Genomic DNA, 18,143 nt, shown 5'->3' with positions numbered 1-18,143 from the left:
CAATGAGGTCACCCTCTGCCCAACAGCCCGGTTTTGGGCAAACATATTGGCAACATTACAGATGCACCTTTTCTCTTGGTTGCTTGACATGCACCTGCACACATCTGTCAAGGTGTTTGCAGCATCATTAAATACTGCACCACTGCATTAATTAACCCCATAATTGAAAAGCAAGTGTTTACTGAACCTTCTGAAAAATTAAATATAAATGAATTAATACAATAAACATTAATTAGCATATGTACATTTTAATTTGCATCATATTTGTTCAGTTTGGCATTGTTGTGAAATTAATTTTGTTTTTTCAGAAGGAAGAAAAGATCACACTGATATAGAGGTCTCAAAAACTCATGCACCAAATACGATACAAATGGGGTTGCAGGTTCAACGTTAGCATGGTTGATGCTGGAGGTGGAGCTAACAGAAGTCAGAAAATTTTAAACAAATCTAGTCAACATTTCTTAGAGCCAAATGCAGTTCAATTTTTATGACACAAAATACTAAAAAAAATACCCCTAAATTTTAATGGAAAGAGAATCTGCTTTAGTCATATTCTCTTGGTTATCAATATGGTGGTCGACCCACATAAGCTCCACCCACCAAGTGCTTGAGAAAGTAGGACTGGCGACTAAGGACCAATTGCATATGTTGTTGTCGCCCTTGGCAACAGCGAGAGTGACAGCAGACTGTAAAAGTGCATTATCTTTTGTAAATGGTAAGATTCAATAGTAAAAATATGTTGGTTAAAAAACATGTATATGTAAAATACGGCACACTGTACTGTATTTTTACAGAATTGTTTTACCGTGCTTAAGCCACGCCTTCTCATTTTTTGCCTCACACAAAGGTTTGAGTGGTTTTATTGCAATTTAAACGAAATACCAGCTCAGAAACTTTGAGATTTTATACCGTTGGAATAGCTTAAAAAGGTGAGACTATTTAGAGAAAAATAAAAATTTGAATTTGTGGCAACACCTAACAATGAAGAGAACGCTGCAGCTGGTGACAGGTCTGTGCTGATGCCACTGTTTACAACACGTACAGTAAAAATAACGGGCCCTATTAATGAAGGCTAAATAAAACATGCGCTGATTGAAAGTCAGGCGTTTAATAGTTTGTTAGACATGTCATTAATGTCCTTTTACCTTTATCAGAACTGTTACAGAGATGGGAGTGTTGGGAGTGTTGGGAGTGCAGCTGTCCAAAGAGTTCGGGGAGACCTCATAAATGAACACCAAACAAGAAATTGGATGGTATTCAGAAAAAAGATGTCCATATATTTGCATTATTATATTAAAGGTAATTAATTAACTATCCCATGAACACTTTTTAATGACAGAAGACTGCACACAACTCGCTTGAAACTTGCCACCTAATCAGTAAAAATCTTGCCGTCTCAAGCTGCAGATTCAATTTCACAAACCTCGGCCGTGCAGCTTTGGCTCAGGCTCTGTTTGATGTCGAAACGTCATAATGACATATCTGTAGATATGTGGATTAGGATGGAACAGATGACAGAGGCTTTGGCCTAGATTAGACTACCGGCCGCCCATTTAATGATTTTTCTTTTTCTGCTCCTCTGTTATTCTCGTGACACGAAACAGCAGCAGTTAGTGCCTTGTTTTTCTATTCCACAGGGAGGAGTTTGATTAATTATCCTCTTTGTCTTTGACTTTCACATTATGGCGGTTGTCAAGGTGACAGTTTGCACCGTCATTTTAGCCCCGCAAAATAAAAACAGCTCACAGTTGAGGCCGAGGGTGGAATGAGAGAAAGTCGAAGAGAGTGACTTCATCCATAATGTAGCCCTTGAAATGCAAAGCACCGACAGCTTCTGAATTCAATAACCTACATTTTAAATCAGTATGTGAGGCACTAGATTAGTTTCCTGGCCAGATAAAGTTTCTCATTGCATCTTTAATCTATACAAAATGGCCTAAGGCTGAACATTTTATGCAGAAATCTGATATTCTGACCCCTCACACCAAGTTCACTTTGATCTGCAACCACCTCTGCCCAATAATTTCCAATTAACAATAGATAATACAGTTAATGTTAGTTTATAATCAATAACCAGCTTCCCTCCTTACTAAAACAATTTTCAAAAAGAGCCCCTTAACTTCACTTCTGCGAGTGTTTTTCCATCATTCACGCAACACCGGCTCTGCACAACAACAGCGTCTCCTCATTGTTGGCGGGAGATAAAAGAGGAGTTCGAGTTCTTCTAGAGCGGCGCTCGAGCCTTTTCTGCGGCGAGTGCCGAACAGACGCAGCATGAGATGATGGGAGGAGAGGGGAGTTGGGAAGAGTGTGTTTGCGGAGGTGTGTGTGTGTGTGGGGGGGGGGGGGGGCATTTTGTGCACTGCGTTGTCCAGCCGAGCGTAAAGCGTGATTAATTCAATAGCCGCCATAGAGGAGGAGGCTAGCAGTGCTGCAACACCGAGCATGACCCACTTTCCCCATCAGATGTCATGAAAAATTCCCTCTCTGCATTCCCCTTCTCCAACTTCCTGCCTGAGCAATGGAGACAAGGAGAGCAGAATTATATATATAAAAAATAAAAGTATATAAATCAGTGCAACAGCAGAAATGATGGACACAGGAGGAGGAGACCAATCCTTTAGCTTTTATCAGGATGTCTTTAAATTAGAGTTTTTATCAGGCTTGGATTTTTTTTTTTAAAAGCTGCAAGGTTTTTGCCCATTGGCACCAATGATTCACAAGGCTTTGACCCAATTCTATTATTATACAAGAAACATGAGCAGAATACAGTCTGAGAAAGCCACTACTGAAATGCAGCTCTTAGCGCTGTGACCCCATTCGACTCTGAGGTTCAGGCAGCCTCGATTTTTGTTGACCTAAATCTACAGAGAGGTTTCACGGTCTTAATCACAGGGAAGGAGGCTCCTCCATCGAGGAGGGTGGTTTTTTGTTGTTGCTGGGAGGGGAGCTGTATTGTCTGAAATATTTAAAAAAGAAGAAAGGATGTGAAATGATATTTAATCTGAAAGATCAATCTTCCCAGCAAAGAGCCTTCTTTAAGCACTTTCCTGCCCCTGATGTGAAGTTTAGAAAGGGATGAGGATCTTCCCTCGCTCATCTTCAATCCCGTTGTCAATCTTAAATGTTTTTGCTTTTTTTTTATTCCCCCCTCTCTCTCTCCAAGCCCCTGGAGAGGACCTGCACCGCTGGCTTGGGTCTTAAACCCGGATTAAAGCTTTTTATGTAATCTGGTCTCCTCTGGGAGATTGGAGAGACAGATGGCAGCAGAATCCCCGTCCTTATCTCTCGACCCTCCTCTGGCCTCCGACCAGCATCCCAGCGTAGATTAAAGGCTGAATCTACGGCTACCGTTTCACAAAAAAGCATTATTTTCAACATATGTCTGTCTAGGTTAGAGGATATAAGAACTGTACATTACAAAAAGAAAGATGAGGCATTTAGTCTACTAATCAATTTTGATATATTCAATTAATTATTTAACCCTGTGGGGTCACAGTTCATGGCATGTTTCTTTTCCCCAGCACAAACCCAACCATGAGTCTTACGTCCAAGCGTGAAATTTCAGTTTAAGACAGTAAAAAATAAATAAATAAATGAATAAATAAATGCTTTACAGGCATGAAATGCTAAATGAAATGATACTTTGGTTTATTTTATTATCATAAACTCAGTATATTTCAGTTTCTGGACTGCTGGTCAAACAAAATGAGAGACGTGAAGCCATGTTCTGCACTTCATGTTGTTAAGGTTTAGGGTTTGGAGTTCCTTCATTTCTTTAATGTGAATATTTCCTGTTTTTATATGAAAATCACCTAAAAATCTTCTGGTTTTGGTACCTCTCTAATCTCTAGCACCCTGACTCCCTCACTTGGACTTTTACCCTGAGGAAAGTACACAAGTCTTGCACATTTTTACATACATTTCTATAAAGGGCGTCACATACCGTCCTTTAGCTCAGAGCACCGAATAAAGCCGCCTGATCTGAAATGCGAGGCATCATAAAAGCAGATTTTTTTGCCACGTAACAACTGCGACTCGGTCGACTGAAGGCCTCGACAAACATCTCACCAGCAGGCACAGCTGGTCGGGTCACCGTTTTAAGCAACACTCATTTGAATGATTCACAGCTACAAATGACATCAAGTGATTAGAAATTACTCAGGAAGGCAGCCAGAGAACACATTACATACATGCATACATATATACACACACACATATATATATATATATATATATATATATATATATATATATATATATATATATATAGGGAGAGAGAGAGAGAGAGAGAGAGAGATATGTATAAAACACAGCAATGATGACTGTGATTGGCAGACTGTGACATTATCTGTCTCTGCAGTCAAGGTCAGCCACTTCAGGATCTCTCCCATCCATATTTCTGTCTTTTTCTTGACTGCATTGTCAATCACCAGTATAAATATTCATACTGACTAAAGGAGAGGTTTCTAAAGCGTACTTGGGAAGGTTAACTCGTCTTGTACTTCCTGTCTCTGAATTTGATCTGAAAAAAGGGACATCTCTCTTCTCCCCCCCCCTTTTTTTTCTCTCTCCATCTGCAGTGCATAACTCTTCTATTCCTCTGATTTATTTTAATAGATTTCCTAATAATTCAGGCTCACAAAAAATGGCTTTCCCTTCTGGAAAAAAAATTGGATTATCATCATTTAAATCTTGTTATATCAGACAATTCTCCCCGTCAAGATATTCCTGATTTATTTATTAGCAGGCACAGTTTCCAGTTGTGGATTTAAAAAAAAGAAAAAAAGAAAAGAAAGAAATCCTGCAGAGCCACGTTCAGGTACATAGCGCCATCTTGTGCGTGCTCTTGTCACTGCGAGTCCTGCCTGAGTCATTACATCACTTGTCAGGCAGAATTAGAGGCGATCCGGCTGAAATGGGCTTGATAAAAATAAATATGGCGCTCGCCGTTTGATGGCTCATCTCGTGACTGTGGAGACATATGCTGACCTACATTTCAACTGCTTTTATTGCATTGGATCAGGAGACCACTTATCATTCCATGTATTCTGTAATATTTGTGGTATTACCGATATATTTAATACCTAAGGGGAGAATAACAAGATGCTCTTCTATTATTGAACCCCTTCTCCCATCTATGCTTCTGTGTGTGCAGTGGTTACTGGTCATTTTTAAATACAGTTGAGGTATGTGTCACAAAACCTGCACAAAAAAGTTGCAAAATCCAGTTTTTCTTAAAAAAAGACAAAGCAGCGACATTAAAACCCGGATAATCTTCTTATAACACCTCCAAGACTATTAAAAACTCAGGATTGAGCCACACCGTTGCACTGACCTGTTTCTTCGTTATTATGAGCAAAAACACTGTTGTTTATTTTCACTCAGTCCCACAGAGACTGAGCGTGGATTAATCCACAGCTAAAAATAGTCGACAACAAATCCAGTTTTGTTTTGTTGCTGTTTGAGTGATGGTTGCTATAAACTGCAATTCACATCCATTTTGTTAAATTACATCTTTTTTTTTTTTTTTACGACATTCCAAATTTAGTAAGAACAAATTAGGCACACAGTCAAGAAAAATACTGAATGTAACCATGTTTGTAGTATTTTTAAATGTACATTTCCAGGTGATTTTACACAGTCTGCATAATGAGCCTGGTCCCAAAGAGAAGCTCTCATGCAGGCCTACATTTTCATAAAAGCTTAAGGCAAAGACTGTAAATGTCTACAGCTTTAGACTTGCATGGTTTAGATCTATTAAACAAAACAAAAAGTGCTGCACTGAATCTCTGTCCGACAACGGCCCCCAGTGGGCCAAGAAGGCACTGAGTTAATATTTTAAAAAAGTGTAAAACCACAAAAACTAAGCCATGTCGTTATATTATTACTACATATTTAGTTTCTTATTATATATGTACATATATATGTATATATAGATATAGATATATAATTCTGAGGATTATTTTTAATTTCTCCGACCTATTATTGGCACAGAAAGAGTTAAAACTCCTCAGAGGATCGTAAAAGGATAATAAGTACAAAAATATAGTACAATGTAATGTTTAATTTAAAGGAATTTTCCATATCAAATTCATTACAGATGTTAAATTTTTCACAGTAAGGGTCAAAGGCTGGATAAAAGTTATCTCCACAACTAAAAAAACATAATTTCCATCTTACAAATACTAGAATAATGTAGTGTATCAACCGCACGTTTGTATTTACGGAGTATTGTGGTTTTAAATAACTGCTGTAAATCTTGTTTGTTCATTGTGGATGTAAGAGCCAACAAAGGATACATGTTTACAGCTATAAACTCTACGTTCAGCACATCAGTATTATAACCACATTAAACATGAATTGCCCCGTTTAAATACATAAATACAAATAAAAAATACATTTTTACAGATTTTACGTACTTTTTAATCACACATCAAATTTTAACACAAAAAAGTAGAATTTACTGGCATTTTCTGTTTCTTTTACAGTGTGGGTTGTAGAAAGTGCTCTGATAGGTCAAATTTAAATTTGGGAATGGCTGCCTTACACTAACTGAAGCAGAATAAATCCAAATGAAAGCATCAAGCATTTTTTGCATGTCTGCGTTTCTTTTACCTGGCAGGTGACCGGTTGGCTGACTCTACCATCACACTCGCATTGGCCCTCGACTTCCTCTGTCACGTGACCACGCCCCTTCCTTCACATCCAATCCCGACATGGAGCCCATTAAGGTCCAATCAGAAGGTGGACTGAATGTGACCCTCACCATCAGGCTGCTGATGCACGGCAAGGTACAAACACACAAATTCAAACTTGACTTTTCTTGTTCTGCTTCTGCTTCCAATTATCTGTAAAAAGAGCAAAGAAAACAAAAACTAATTTCAAGGAGCCCATGGCATCTAACATTTCTTTCTGTTGTTTCTGCAGGAGGTTGGAAGCATCATAGGAAAGGTATTTATCACAAGCACGACAAGCAGAGGATGTAAAGCATAATAACGCCGGTGGGAAATGCACAAAACATCTCACTGCTCTTTCTCCCCTTTGCTTTCAGAAAGGAGAGACGGTCAAGAAAATGCGTGAAGACGTGAGACGAATTTTTCTCAAACTCTTGTTAATTATTTTTGTCCTATAATCACGTATTTAATGCTTTTTTGCTCTCTCTTTCGCTCTAAAGAGCGGCGCCCGTATCAACATCTCAGAGGGGAACTGCCCTGAACGGATAGTCACCATCACCGGGCCAACAGATGCCATTTTCAAGGCCTTTGCCATGATAGCCTACAAGTTTGAAGAGGTACCGTTCATTATTTTACACCACAAAGAATGTTTTTACAACAACAATAAACTTGGTATTATTTAAGCACTGATTTCAAATCAAATTTGAACCATTTTCCTCTATAAGATTTTTTAAAAATGGCACATTTTAAAAGAAAAATTAGCAAATGTAGCAACATTTTTACTTTAACATCTTAGTGGTTGCATTCAAGAATCTTACAACTGTATGTAAAGTAATGGCGTAAAGGCTGTATGTGCATCTGAGTGCGACCGTACTTATGAGAGAATCCAGCACCACTGGCTGGCTTTAGCACCTGCACTGACTCATTTCCAGGTGGAATACAAAGCAGCTTTGGCCCTGATATGTAGGACAGAAATGTGCTGATCTAACCTTGCAACACCCTCTGAAAATGGGCCAGTGCTGTGTTATGATTTGGGTGCCGTATCAGCATACTTTCAGCCCGACCGAGCCAAGTGTCTCCATAATACAATAGATAGACTCAACCACTTATTATTCACGCGCTGCACACAAGTGCAGCTTTAAGTAAGTGTGGAGATTTCAGGGTCAGTTGTTGTACTACGACGCAAATACAAGTCACTTGATTTTGTTTAACTCTGCAACTCAGCTACACTCATATATTAGTGTAGTCAAGGTGTTATCGATTATGCCTGAATTCACTGTAAAGTAAGTGTGAAGGTACCCACATGCAACGCTTACCAAATTATTAGGACCCCACCCCATGTAAGGTTTATGTCCCTGTAAGGGTTAATTCACCAGCATGTGCTCTTTAATCTAAAATATAGTTTTAATGCTAAAAATAAGGATTTTCATCACTCTTAATCAATTATCCATGAATGGAGCCCATTTACAAAAAAGGTGAAAAAAAGGCAAAGCACATTTTTAAAAAATATTACAGTCTTTGCTGAATAATGATACGTTTAGTTTTAAACGGGTTTTTGACAGATTTCTGAAATATTTATCTTTTTCTCCTTTAATGACAGGTGGTAGTAATCACTGTACTTTGTACTTTTACAACCCCCCATAAAAATAAATGTTGTGTTTGCTCTGTGTACTGTAGGCAGTGTTGGGAAGGTTACTTTTAAAATGTATTCCATTACAGATTACAGAATACATGCCCCAAAATGTATTCTGTACGTTACTCAATGAGAGTAACATATTCTGAATACTTTGGATTACTTAATATATTATCATGCTGTTTACAACTACATGAATGTTCTATTGCTGTGATTCATTACTGTTACTGAAGGTCCGCGGCTCCGAACCGTAGTAAAGGGACCTCTGGCTCATACGGTTCTGTGTCGGGCTCGTAGCCGAAAACCAGCTTTACTTTGTTGTCTGGGTCAACTTTGCTAGCAAGAGACAGAGAGAGGCGTTGAAAGGCTGCTCCAACGGAACTTATTGTTTTTGGAGGAAAACACGAACACAGTGTACAGTCGAGTCTTAATAGCTTACTTACAACTGGGCTCGTCAGCCTCTCTTCTTGGCTGCAGTGGTTATTATTATATTTACATGCTTCCAGCTCCCGTTTTTGCTCGATGACAGCTCATACTTTTCCTTTTTCTCCCTCCCTCGCTCACAGACACATAACGTGTATGGCAGTCCATTCTCCCTGCAGCACGGACTACACTGCCTATGATGCTACATTCTTTAGAGCTATACCTGTAGCATTGTGCCTATTAGCTTAGCACAACAACAACAAAAAGGCGCTCTCTCACCCAGGAAACAGCAGAGAGAGAGCGTCACCCTGTAACCATGGCAACCGTAACGCTGCCGCCTGGAACAACAGAACGTAGCTGTCAAACAAAACCCAAAAAGTCCTGACCCGCCACAATATGAAACAGGGAAGTACCGCCGTGTAATCCATTTATTTCAACAAAGTAACTGTGTTCTAAATACCACCTTTTAAACGGTAACTGTAACGGAATACAGTTACTCATATTTTGTATTTTAAATACGTAACGGCGGTACATGTATTCCGTTACTCCCCAACACTGACTGTAGGTGAACAGGGACTACAGAATGTTAATCACTTAAATGCTCTATTTAAGTGAAAATATTTCACGGACTGCATATTAAATTGGCAAACTGAGAAACTTTTTATTTTTTAGGAATCATGGATGTCACGCTCTCTAGATAACAAGATCTGTATTGTTATCAATGATAAGTTTAAAAGCCAGAATCTGTGATGCTAATCGAGTGTTGTGCCTGCAACAATGCATTTATACATGGCTTTACTCAAAGCACTATTATGCAGAACTTTGTTCACAGCTAGCTTGTGGAAAATACATGTAGGCACAGGAAGATCATCTACTCCACACAGAAAGGCTCCAGCCAGGTGAGGCTTGAAAGTGCTGCCAGCGGACGTGGTATTAGCATGCAGCACATCTGTGAAGGCCCCATTAATGCTAAACAAAGCACACAGGTTTTAGAGCAACGCTGCCAACCAGACAAAGTGTTTTTCACCAACGTTGTTGCTTATTTCAGCAAGACTACGCAAAACAACAGTCACATATCCCAGCAGCAGATCTTCATAGAAAAACATACATTTAAAAACAAAACAAAACAGAAAAAACTGTACAAGCAAACAAAAATGGCCAAAACTTTTCAAAGTTACAGAAATTTGACTTCTCAATGCCAAAACACTTGAAGTCTGGTACAGTGGTCCCTCGCTATAACCCGGTTCACCTTTCGTGGTCTTGCTGTTTCGCGGCCTCGCTGTTTCGTGTATTTTTTTGTGAAATTTTCCATGTTTTGTTTTTGGTTTTTTTATGGCACATTGTGTTCTGCGTCCTGATTGGCCGTAGACCCTTGTCAATCAATCCCCTGCAGTGTCTCCTGTACAGTACAGAATGCATTCAGCTTATCAAATTTACATAAATCTTCTATCGCTAGCAGTGTGACTCTGAAGTGCTGTACTGTAAGTTTGTAAGTTTTCTCCCCAACAAACACAACAATGTCGACGAAACGTTTTGCACCGTCAAAGGCAGCCGCGGGTGCCTTTGGTTTCATTCTATAATACTGGACTTATTTTTCTACAAAGGTTTGAACTTTGAGAGTGTTTAAACAAAAGAGAAAAGTGTGAAAATGTTCATGCCTGTCTGAGAAAAGTGTATAAAGCATGTCAGGGCCGTGCAGAGACGTTTAAAGGGGTGGGTGCTCAAAGTTCAAAAGGGGCACATTGAACCAGGCTGAATAACAACAACACACATTCATCAAGAATCTAATATGGGATCGCATCATACTATATCGCTGTTGTGAGGTGGCGACAAGGCAAAGCAAACGTAGCCGATGTTTTACCTGATGGGTACAATGTTGCTGTTGAGGGGTTGCTGCTGCTCCTGCTGCTGACAGTGCTGGAGGGCAGGGCTGTGTTGATCTGAGACTGTGGACATTAAAAAGTCCATAGGAGAGATGGTAGCTGATTAAACAAGTGTCATGAGATAATAACAAAATGCAAAGATTGGTGACAGCGCTTGGAACTATAAGGCAACAAAAACTGTGAGAAATAATTTAGGCTCTGCCTGTGAATCACTCTTTGCTTCTCTTCTTCCTTCCATCCCATCATTTCATATATCACTCTCCACTTGTTGTCTATCTGAGAACAAGGCACAACTTGCTATTGCAATAAACTATAACTTAATTATCCACACCTAACAACTTTTGCACTTAATCTATAATAAAATGATGACAGAAAAATGTTATAGCACTGCCTTTAGTAGCCTCACACAGCTCCTACTGTTTCCTCCTCATGTCCTTACCAGGCATGTCTGGACAATGTTATATCATGAGTAATAATTTAAAATAATCCATATACATAAAACACACACATGCACGCACACACAGTGACATTTTAGACCTTCTTCAGAATACTGTATATACTATGGGCATCACGGTGCTGATCCAGAATCCTTACATTATTATTTATTACTAGAGCTACAATAATAAAGCAATGAGGAGGGGCAAGTAATAAATATGAAATAATGTATTTATGATGATTCCATTTGTTTCACTATCCACTCTGTGCAGGGGCAAAGCTTATTACATTTTTAAACTGTAGAGATACAATAATTTTACTGCTGTAAAATCCAAATTTTGTCTTATTTAAAAAATAAATCTAATATAATCTGCTTCTTAATGTATGTTCTTTAAAATACAGCGTGTGTTTTTTAAAATATTATAATTATAATAATGCATAATTATGTGGACATGCATATTAGATCGTTTTCTAGTGAAATATAATCCCTCCAGAAAGGCAGGAAACGCCCGGTAACTTACTTTAAAATATGTTCACTAAAATGGTGACAGAGCTACAGACCCATGACAGCCTTACACAGGTAGCCAGCAGCTATGACCAGCACTACATGTGCAGTTAATAAAAGGACATGTAATGTTTGTCGCGCTGTTGCACACACAGCACGCTCGTTTGTTTCAGTTCGTCAGTTGCCACAAGACAACTTACCAACGTGTACATAATAAGCTAATACTCCTGTGTGCTGTAGACTACAGTGTACGCTGTACACCTACTTACTGGTTTTGTCGCATCAGTCTGTGTCTCTGAGTTCATTTGTGTTTCTCCTACAGCTCCGGACCGCAAAAAATGCGCGTGCTCTTTGTGAGCTCGTTCCCGGCTCGTAACCAGCGCGTTCTGCCGTCAAGAGCGATCATTGGTTAAATGTGATCAAGTGACTGATGCAAGCCAGATCCTTTTATTTAGCAAAACTGTGATTAATAGTATATATTATTGTTGAGGGGCACAGACAGGACTCCGCACGCACACAAACATTGAAAAAAAAAAATAATAATTTTGTTTTAAAGTTGCCTCAACAAAAGGGCACTTTGGGCACCCATCAGGAAAGGGGCGGGTGCTCAAGCCCCTCCAGCCCCCCTGCACGTGCCTGAAGCATGTAGTGAGGGGTTTTACAGCCTTACAACGTCTATAATAATTGTAAGAAATAAAGTTGGCGACTTCGCGGATTTCACTTATCGCAGGTTATTTTTGGAAGGTAACTCCGGCAATAAACGAGGGACCACAATATCGTTAAAAGCCCCTACCTTGACCATTTCACCTTTTTTTCTCCTCAAAGGAAGTCATATGCACATGATTTAGACATGCATTTGCCCATTAAACTTGTAAAAATCCTGCAACCACAGCTGTCTCTGCCACAAGCGCATAATAGTACATGTTATAACATGTACCATGCTATGATATTACATGCTTATGCTATTACATAATGTAATAATTACATAATGTAATTATGCTATAATAATAATAAACCAAGGTAATACACGAGATCATGTGGGTAGAAATAAAACAATAGAGACTTCCATGTGTGGCAATCATACATTTACATGGTTCTATGATAAACTCTTTTTCAGTTTCCTTTACTTGATAAACAACTTGGAGTTAATTTTAGCTAACTGCAAAGGACTAGCTTTCTTTTGCAATAACTAGACTTAATTATATTTCTTGAAATATGATTTTTGGACCGTGTATCATGATTTTATGCTTCAGTGGCACTGATTTATTAAAGTAAACTCTCTTACTGCTCTGGCAGCCAAATTTGCCTTTTTAAGTGAAAAAATGGCTCATATCTCAAAATCTTGCTCTCATTTTTTCAGGAAATGTATGCACTGTCATCTCGACAGGATACCTTCTGTTAGTGCTTCTTTATTAAATATGATCATATTAATAATACTGCTCTGGTCAGTTTCTACTGCTGTACACTGGCTGTGCAGTACCTTATAAAATAGGATTAGGTGGAAAATATTATAATTATAGCCAACAGATAAAATGGTCAGTTTTAAAGTAGCATCATCCTGAAATACAGAGGCTTTAGCCCTGTTTATTAGAACAATATTAATAAAAGCAGCAACTTAAAAGTGTGAAGAGATGTTATTGCCAAAAAGTAAATATCATTCTAGCTTTTTAAAGGTCATTTTGTGCCAAAGCAAAGAGTTTTCTCAAACACTGATGGTGAGTTAAGAACCATGAAGGTAGATTTATTACAAAGCCTCCGCTTCACAGACAGAAAAACACTATGAAAGTCATCGCATCTGACAAAATGTGGCCTTTCCTCGCCCGCAGGATATTATCAACTCCATGAGCAACAGCCCAGCCACCAGCAAACCCCCCGTAACCCTGAGGCTCGTCGTCCCAGCCAGCCAGTGTGGATCCCTCATCGGCAAAGGAGGCTCCAAAATCAAAGAAATGAGAGAGGTGGCGGCACATTTTTCATCCTAACGATGTCTATAAACATAAAATCAATTATGTTTTTTAAAATAATGACACTGCCAGAGGATATGCTCATATTTATCCCTCATATAGCTCCCATGTAAGCTTCCCAAATCCCACATTTCTGGTTCATGTAGTTTCCATTTAAGTGTTCAGTTTTGCAAAATCCCGGTGTGCACTGCTCCAAGAGCTCATTTTGCTCTCACATATTGGTTTCTGCTCAGTTTGAAGGGATGCAGGGTCATGTAATGAGATGAGATTAATTTTTAAAAAAATGTTTCTTTCTTGCCTCCAGTCCACAGGAGCTCAGGTCCAGGTGGCAGGAGACATGCTCCCCAACTCCACTGAGAGAGCGGTGACAATCTCAGGGGCGCCCGAGGCCATCATCCAGTGTGTCAAACAGATATGTGTGGTGTTGCTCGAGGTACGGTGAGGGGGGTGGGGTGGCCACACAGAGGACATGAAAGAAATGTTATGTAGCTGAAAATAAGTTTGATACGGAGAATTAAGAGGCTTGACTACACTTTTAAAAGTAATTTACTCCTAGAGTTTCTGCTGTATCCAAAGATTTGTTTCTAAATGTAATTTTTCACATTTAATGTAACCGCATGTTTTGATATTGTTTATGTTTGCAAGTCTGGATTATTAACATTACTGCACTGCTGCAGACACATTTCTTTGCCTTTTAGACGGCAAATGTGACACCAAGTACTCAGTACATGACGCCAGAGACGTGCACATGTCCTGCACTGACTTAATGTTTGCACAGTCGGGAGAAAAGCAGGTTTCCATAGGTCGAAAACAAGAGCCTTAAAACCTCATGTGTGGACTTTTGGGTGATTTTTGTTGATACAGATAACGAACTGACACATCTGCAAATAGGTTCAAGCCATAAGCTGTACATAAAAGATGTACACAGTCATCGTAAAGAAACTCTTTGTTTTTGTGAACTCCTATTCTGAAGCCTCAAATTTGGGGTGTAGTGCAAAGTTGTGAACTAATGCTAATTAGCTGGGTTATTACAGTTCATACAAAGACCGGGGACTTAAATATGGTTAGCTTTAAATAAATGCTAACTTCAGGATAAAACACTAAAATTTCACTCAGGAAAAACTGAAGTACAGACTCCCTCCAAACCAGAAAATAAGCCGACAGTGAAGAAACCTTATAGAGCTCAACAGTGAGCTTCCAAAAATCCCATTCCCATTCATATTGTTCATACGGATTTTGATTATTACCATAATGCTGTGAGTCAACTTACTACAACCTGCGACACTGTGAAACGATGATAATCTCTCCTTTAGAAACCATAACTCTGCATTACATCTATAGTCCAAAAATACAGGATTTTTAATCACCAGTAGTGATATTGATACCAGTACCAATACCTATACTGTATTTGGTAAAAACCCAATATATTGGACAATAAATTTTCTTTCACAGATATGAAACTCAAACAGAGTTACGAAGCAGTTGTTATGTGTCGTTATTTATGAATCCTTACTGAGATAATATGTCAGTATAGTTCAAAAGTTACCATGCGTCATTGTCACAACAAGTCATGAATTATTATGCTCGGTCTGATTCTGCTCTTCAGCTGGTTGATCTCTTTGTGGCGTTCCAAACATGTGTTGCCAAGAGGGAAGTTGTGGAGTGCCCTCTGGTGGACAAACTATGCAACAGCAACACTCATAACAGAGCTGAAGGGTGTTTCTCCCATCTGTTCTGTATAGGCCTTTAGAAATGCCAGTACTGACATATGAGATCAACTTTGTTTTAGCAAAAACACAGTTTAGTTGTAACTTTGGGGGAAAAGAATACTCTTCCACTTTCCTAAACTGAAACAGCAATTTCTCTGTTTTGTGAAAGTCACTGTTTAAACCTACGAACATCAGGTCGCTTAGTGAGTGTAAAACTTGTGGTGACTGCAGCCAAGAACTAAGCACCATCAAAAACAATACCACAACCTTACAAACTCTGAAAGCTATGACAATGAAAAGGAGGAAATTTAAACAGGCTGGAAGCCAATCCCATTTGTAGTGCATTATGGGATAAGTTGTTTCCTAACCCTAAAAAGTAATTATGTACATAGTCTTGTACCTCTGTCTTTTTTTATTATTATTATTTTCCTTTATTATTATTTTTATCCAAATCTAATTTTCTAATGGTCAGCATGGCTTTACAGTGGTCATGGCTTAGATCAAGGATAAAACTCTTTATGTAAGGATCTTATGAAACATTAACAGAGAAAGTTCACTCCTGGAACCGGACTTCTTAAACAAGTGGGCAGTCACTGCTGAGCTCAATCTATCACTATCTCACATTTACACCTTATTACAAGTCAAGTGTTAAAATCCCACCCAACCCCAGTTTTAGAGTCAGCTTAAAGATATTACAATTACAGATTAAATTTTTATAGCCATGGAGTGTAGTCTATTAAATCCAAGATTAAACTTAGGATTGTGTTTAAGCTAGTTTGGATCACTGAAAGCTTTAACTTATGATATTTATATCATCTTCTAATGAAGGTGGGTGTTGGTGCAAAATTTCACAGCAATCTGTCTCATAGTTGCTGAGATAATTAAGTGATGGACAGCATAAATAGCATTAACCCTTTCACGCATAGTGGTCACTACAGTGGACAGCTATTCAAAGACTGTTTTCTTGTATTTGTGTCAGTGTGTACTTACACATTAACCACTACACTGGACACTGATGTGTCATCCTGATTGAGGTTGTCATAATTCATGCATGAAAGGGTTAAAGCCTGATGTATCAGTAAGAAAAATTCACCCAAAAGATCAAAGCAGGAGGCATATATTTGATGTTTTTGACAAAAGTATTGTCACCTTCTTGTAATTCTGTGTCAAAAATGGAAAAAAAAAATGCTTTGGATCAAAGGGCTACACGGTATTTAGGTGTCTCTCTTTTTCTTGCACCATTAATTTGAACTATCTGCACAGCCAGTTCTCCATTGGGCCTTCATGATGGCACCAGCCATGGATACTAGGACATTTGTGACATGACTGTAAGTCTCTAGACTTAAGAAAAACACAACTTAAATAACAATATATTGAGTCATCATTATCCAGTTGAAAGTGGTGTTCCAGGTAAATCCAAGTTTAGTTGTGCACTGAACCACGATTTGGACATGTAATGTCAGCATGAACGCACAGTGAAGAGCACTTTTTGTGTGGGTGTCCACAGGTTGTCTTCCCTAAGGCACTCTCCCTTCTGGTCTCACTTTATGCAACTTCTTTCTTTCTCTCTCTCTATTATTTTCTGTCTTCCCGTTCTAACACTCTCTCCACATCCCGCCCCTTCTTCTTCTTCCCCCCACTCTCTCCTCCTTTGCTCTCCTCAGTCCCCACCGAAAGGTGCCACTATCCCCTACCGCCCCAAGCCTGCCTCCACCCCTGTCATTTTTTCAGGTGGCCAGGTAAGAGCAGACCCACTGGGGGCGTCCACAGCCAACCTCAGCCTCTTACTGCAGCACCAGCCACTGCCTGTTAGTGTCGCACCAGGTTTTACTCACTTTTCCTCCCTTCCTCACTCCCCTCACCCACCCAAATCCCAACTAGCATGAAACCCTCACTGCTTTTATTTGTTTTTAAACTGTCATCCATCACCCCCAGCCACTCGAACCAGAACTGAGATCAATTGCGTTCAGCTCATCTGAGTCAGAGGATCCATCAGGTGACTTACCTTTTATTTAGTGAAAACGGATGCTGTTGCTTCTAGCTGAAAACACTCTGCTTAAAAGTCTAAAAGAAAATCAGGAAAAACAAATGTTAAGCTTGATGAAGCTTGGGGAAATTAAACTTTACTCTAAAGCCTAAAACACAAGTAACCAAGTGACCAAGACAGGAAAAATCCTCTAGAGCAGATACTCTTGGAAACACAGCTTTTTCTTAGTTTGGAACCAAAAGCAGTAAAAATACACAAATATACTTCCATAATTTTACTTCAGCCATAAACAGACATAGGGAGTAAAGGAGCTCATAGCAACAGAGCCAGCCACAATGGGGAGGCTCACGGGAGCAAGGTGCGTTGCTAAATAAGGTGGTCTGCAGGGGAAGGGAAACTCAGTGGCAGCAGCTAGTGGATAGGGGTAGTATGGCAGGACAACAAATGAAGCAGCAGCTTATATTAATTATATTTCAAAGGGTACCTGTTTTATTCATTTCAAAGTACATATTTTTATTTTTGGACTCTAATAGAGCAGCTTTGTATGATTCACAGTTAAAAATAATCCCAGTTTATCTTATACTGAGACACGTGCAGCTCCTCTCCTTTTATGGAAATCCATTGGTCAAGCAAGCTTTCTTGTGATTGGCCACTCCTCATTAAAAACAGTAGGGTGGGGCTTCTCTGCTCAGAGGCGGAGCTAATGGAAAGCAAGTTTGTTTGTTTTTTAGAGTAGTCCAAAAACTGCTTTTGAGCTGTAGGTTTTGGCTACAAGTGAGGTGTGTCTGGCTCACTTGTAGAGTGCTAAACACATTTTTAGATCATCTATAACAAAAGGAAGAAAACACCAATATTTTAGAAATCTGTCTGTTTAAAACAAAAAAAATTATATTGGTATTTGTTAATAGTATTATCATTATTATTATT

General features: G+C 39.0%; 1 protein-coding gene and 1 long non-coding RNA gene across 7 annotated transcripts in view; one reads left to right on the top strand and one right to left on the bottom strand.

Moving 5' to 3' along the window:
* LOC146491612 (poly(rC)-binding protein 3-like) overlaps positions 1 to 18,143 on the top strand; it is a 30,282-nt gene that overhangs the window by 3,395 nt on the left and 8,744 nt on the right. For 4 of the 6 annotated variants that reach the window (XM_085150915.1, XM_085150916.1, XM_085150914.1 and 1 more), the window contains exons 2-8: positions 6,626 to 6,794; positions 6,931 to 6,954; positions 7,055 to 7,087; positions 7,178 to 7,294; positions 13,383 to 13,514; positions 13,825 to 13,953; positions 16,894 to 17,037. In XM_085150915.1, coding sequence (XP_085007041.1) covers positions 6,720 to 6,794; positions 6,931 to 6,954; positions 7,055 to 7,087; positions 7,178 to 7,294; positions 13,383 to 13,514; positions 13,825 to 13,953; positions 16,894 to 17,037 — 654 coding nt within the window. In that variant the 5' untranslated portion in view covers positions 6,626 to 6,719. The remainder of the gene's footprint in view (positions 1 to 6,625; positions 6,795 to 6,930; positions 6,955 to 7,054; positions 7,088 to 7,177; positions 7,295 to 13,382; positions 13,515 to 13,824; positions 13,954 to 16,893; positions 17,038 to 18,143) is intronic. The other 2 variants (XM_085150918.1, XM_085150917.1) reach the window with 1 other exon arrangement.
* On the bottom strand, positions 10,045 to 12,433 carry LOC146491613 (uncharacterized). The gene is made up of 2 exons (XR_014872310.1): positions 11,826 to 12,433; positions 10,045 to 10,679 (listed from the first exon to the last, which is right to left on the bottom strand). It is a non-coding gene; the product is annotated as an uncharacterized LOC146491613 (long non-coding RNA).

Source organism: Neolamprologus multifasciatus, chromosome 23 (assembly GCF_963576455.1).
Source record: "Neolamprologus multifasciatus chromosome 23, fNeoMul1.2, whole genome shotgun sequence".
In the NCBI taxonomy this organism is placed as follows: domain Eukaryota; kingdom Metazoa; phylum Chordata; class Actinopteri; order Cichliformes; family Cichlidae; genus Neolamprologus; species Neolamprologus multifasciatus.
This window is presented reverse-complemented; position numbering and strand designations above follow the sequence as displayed.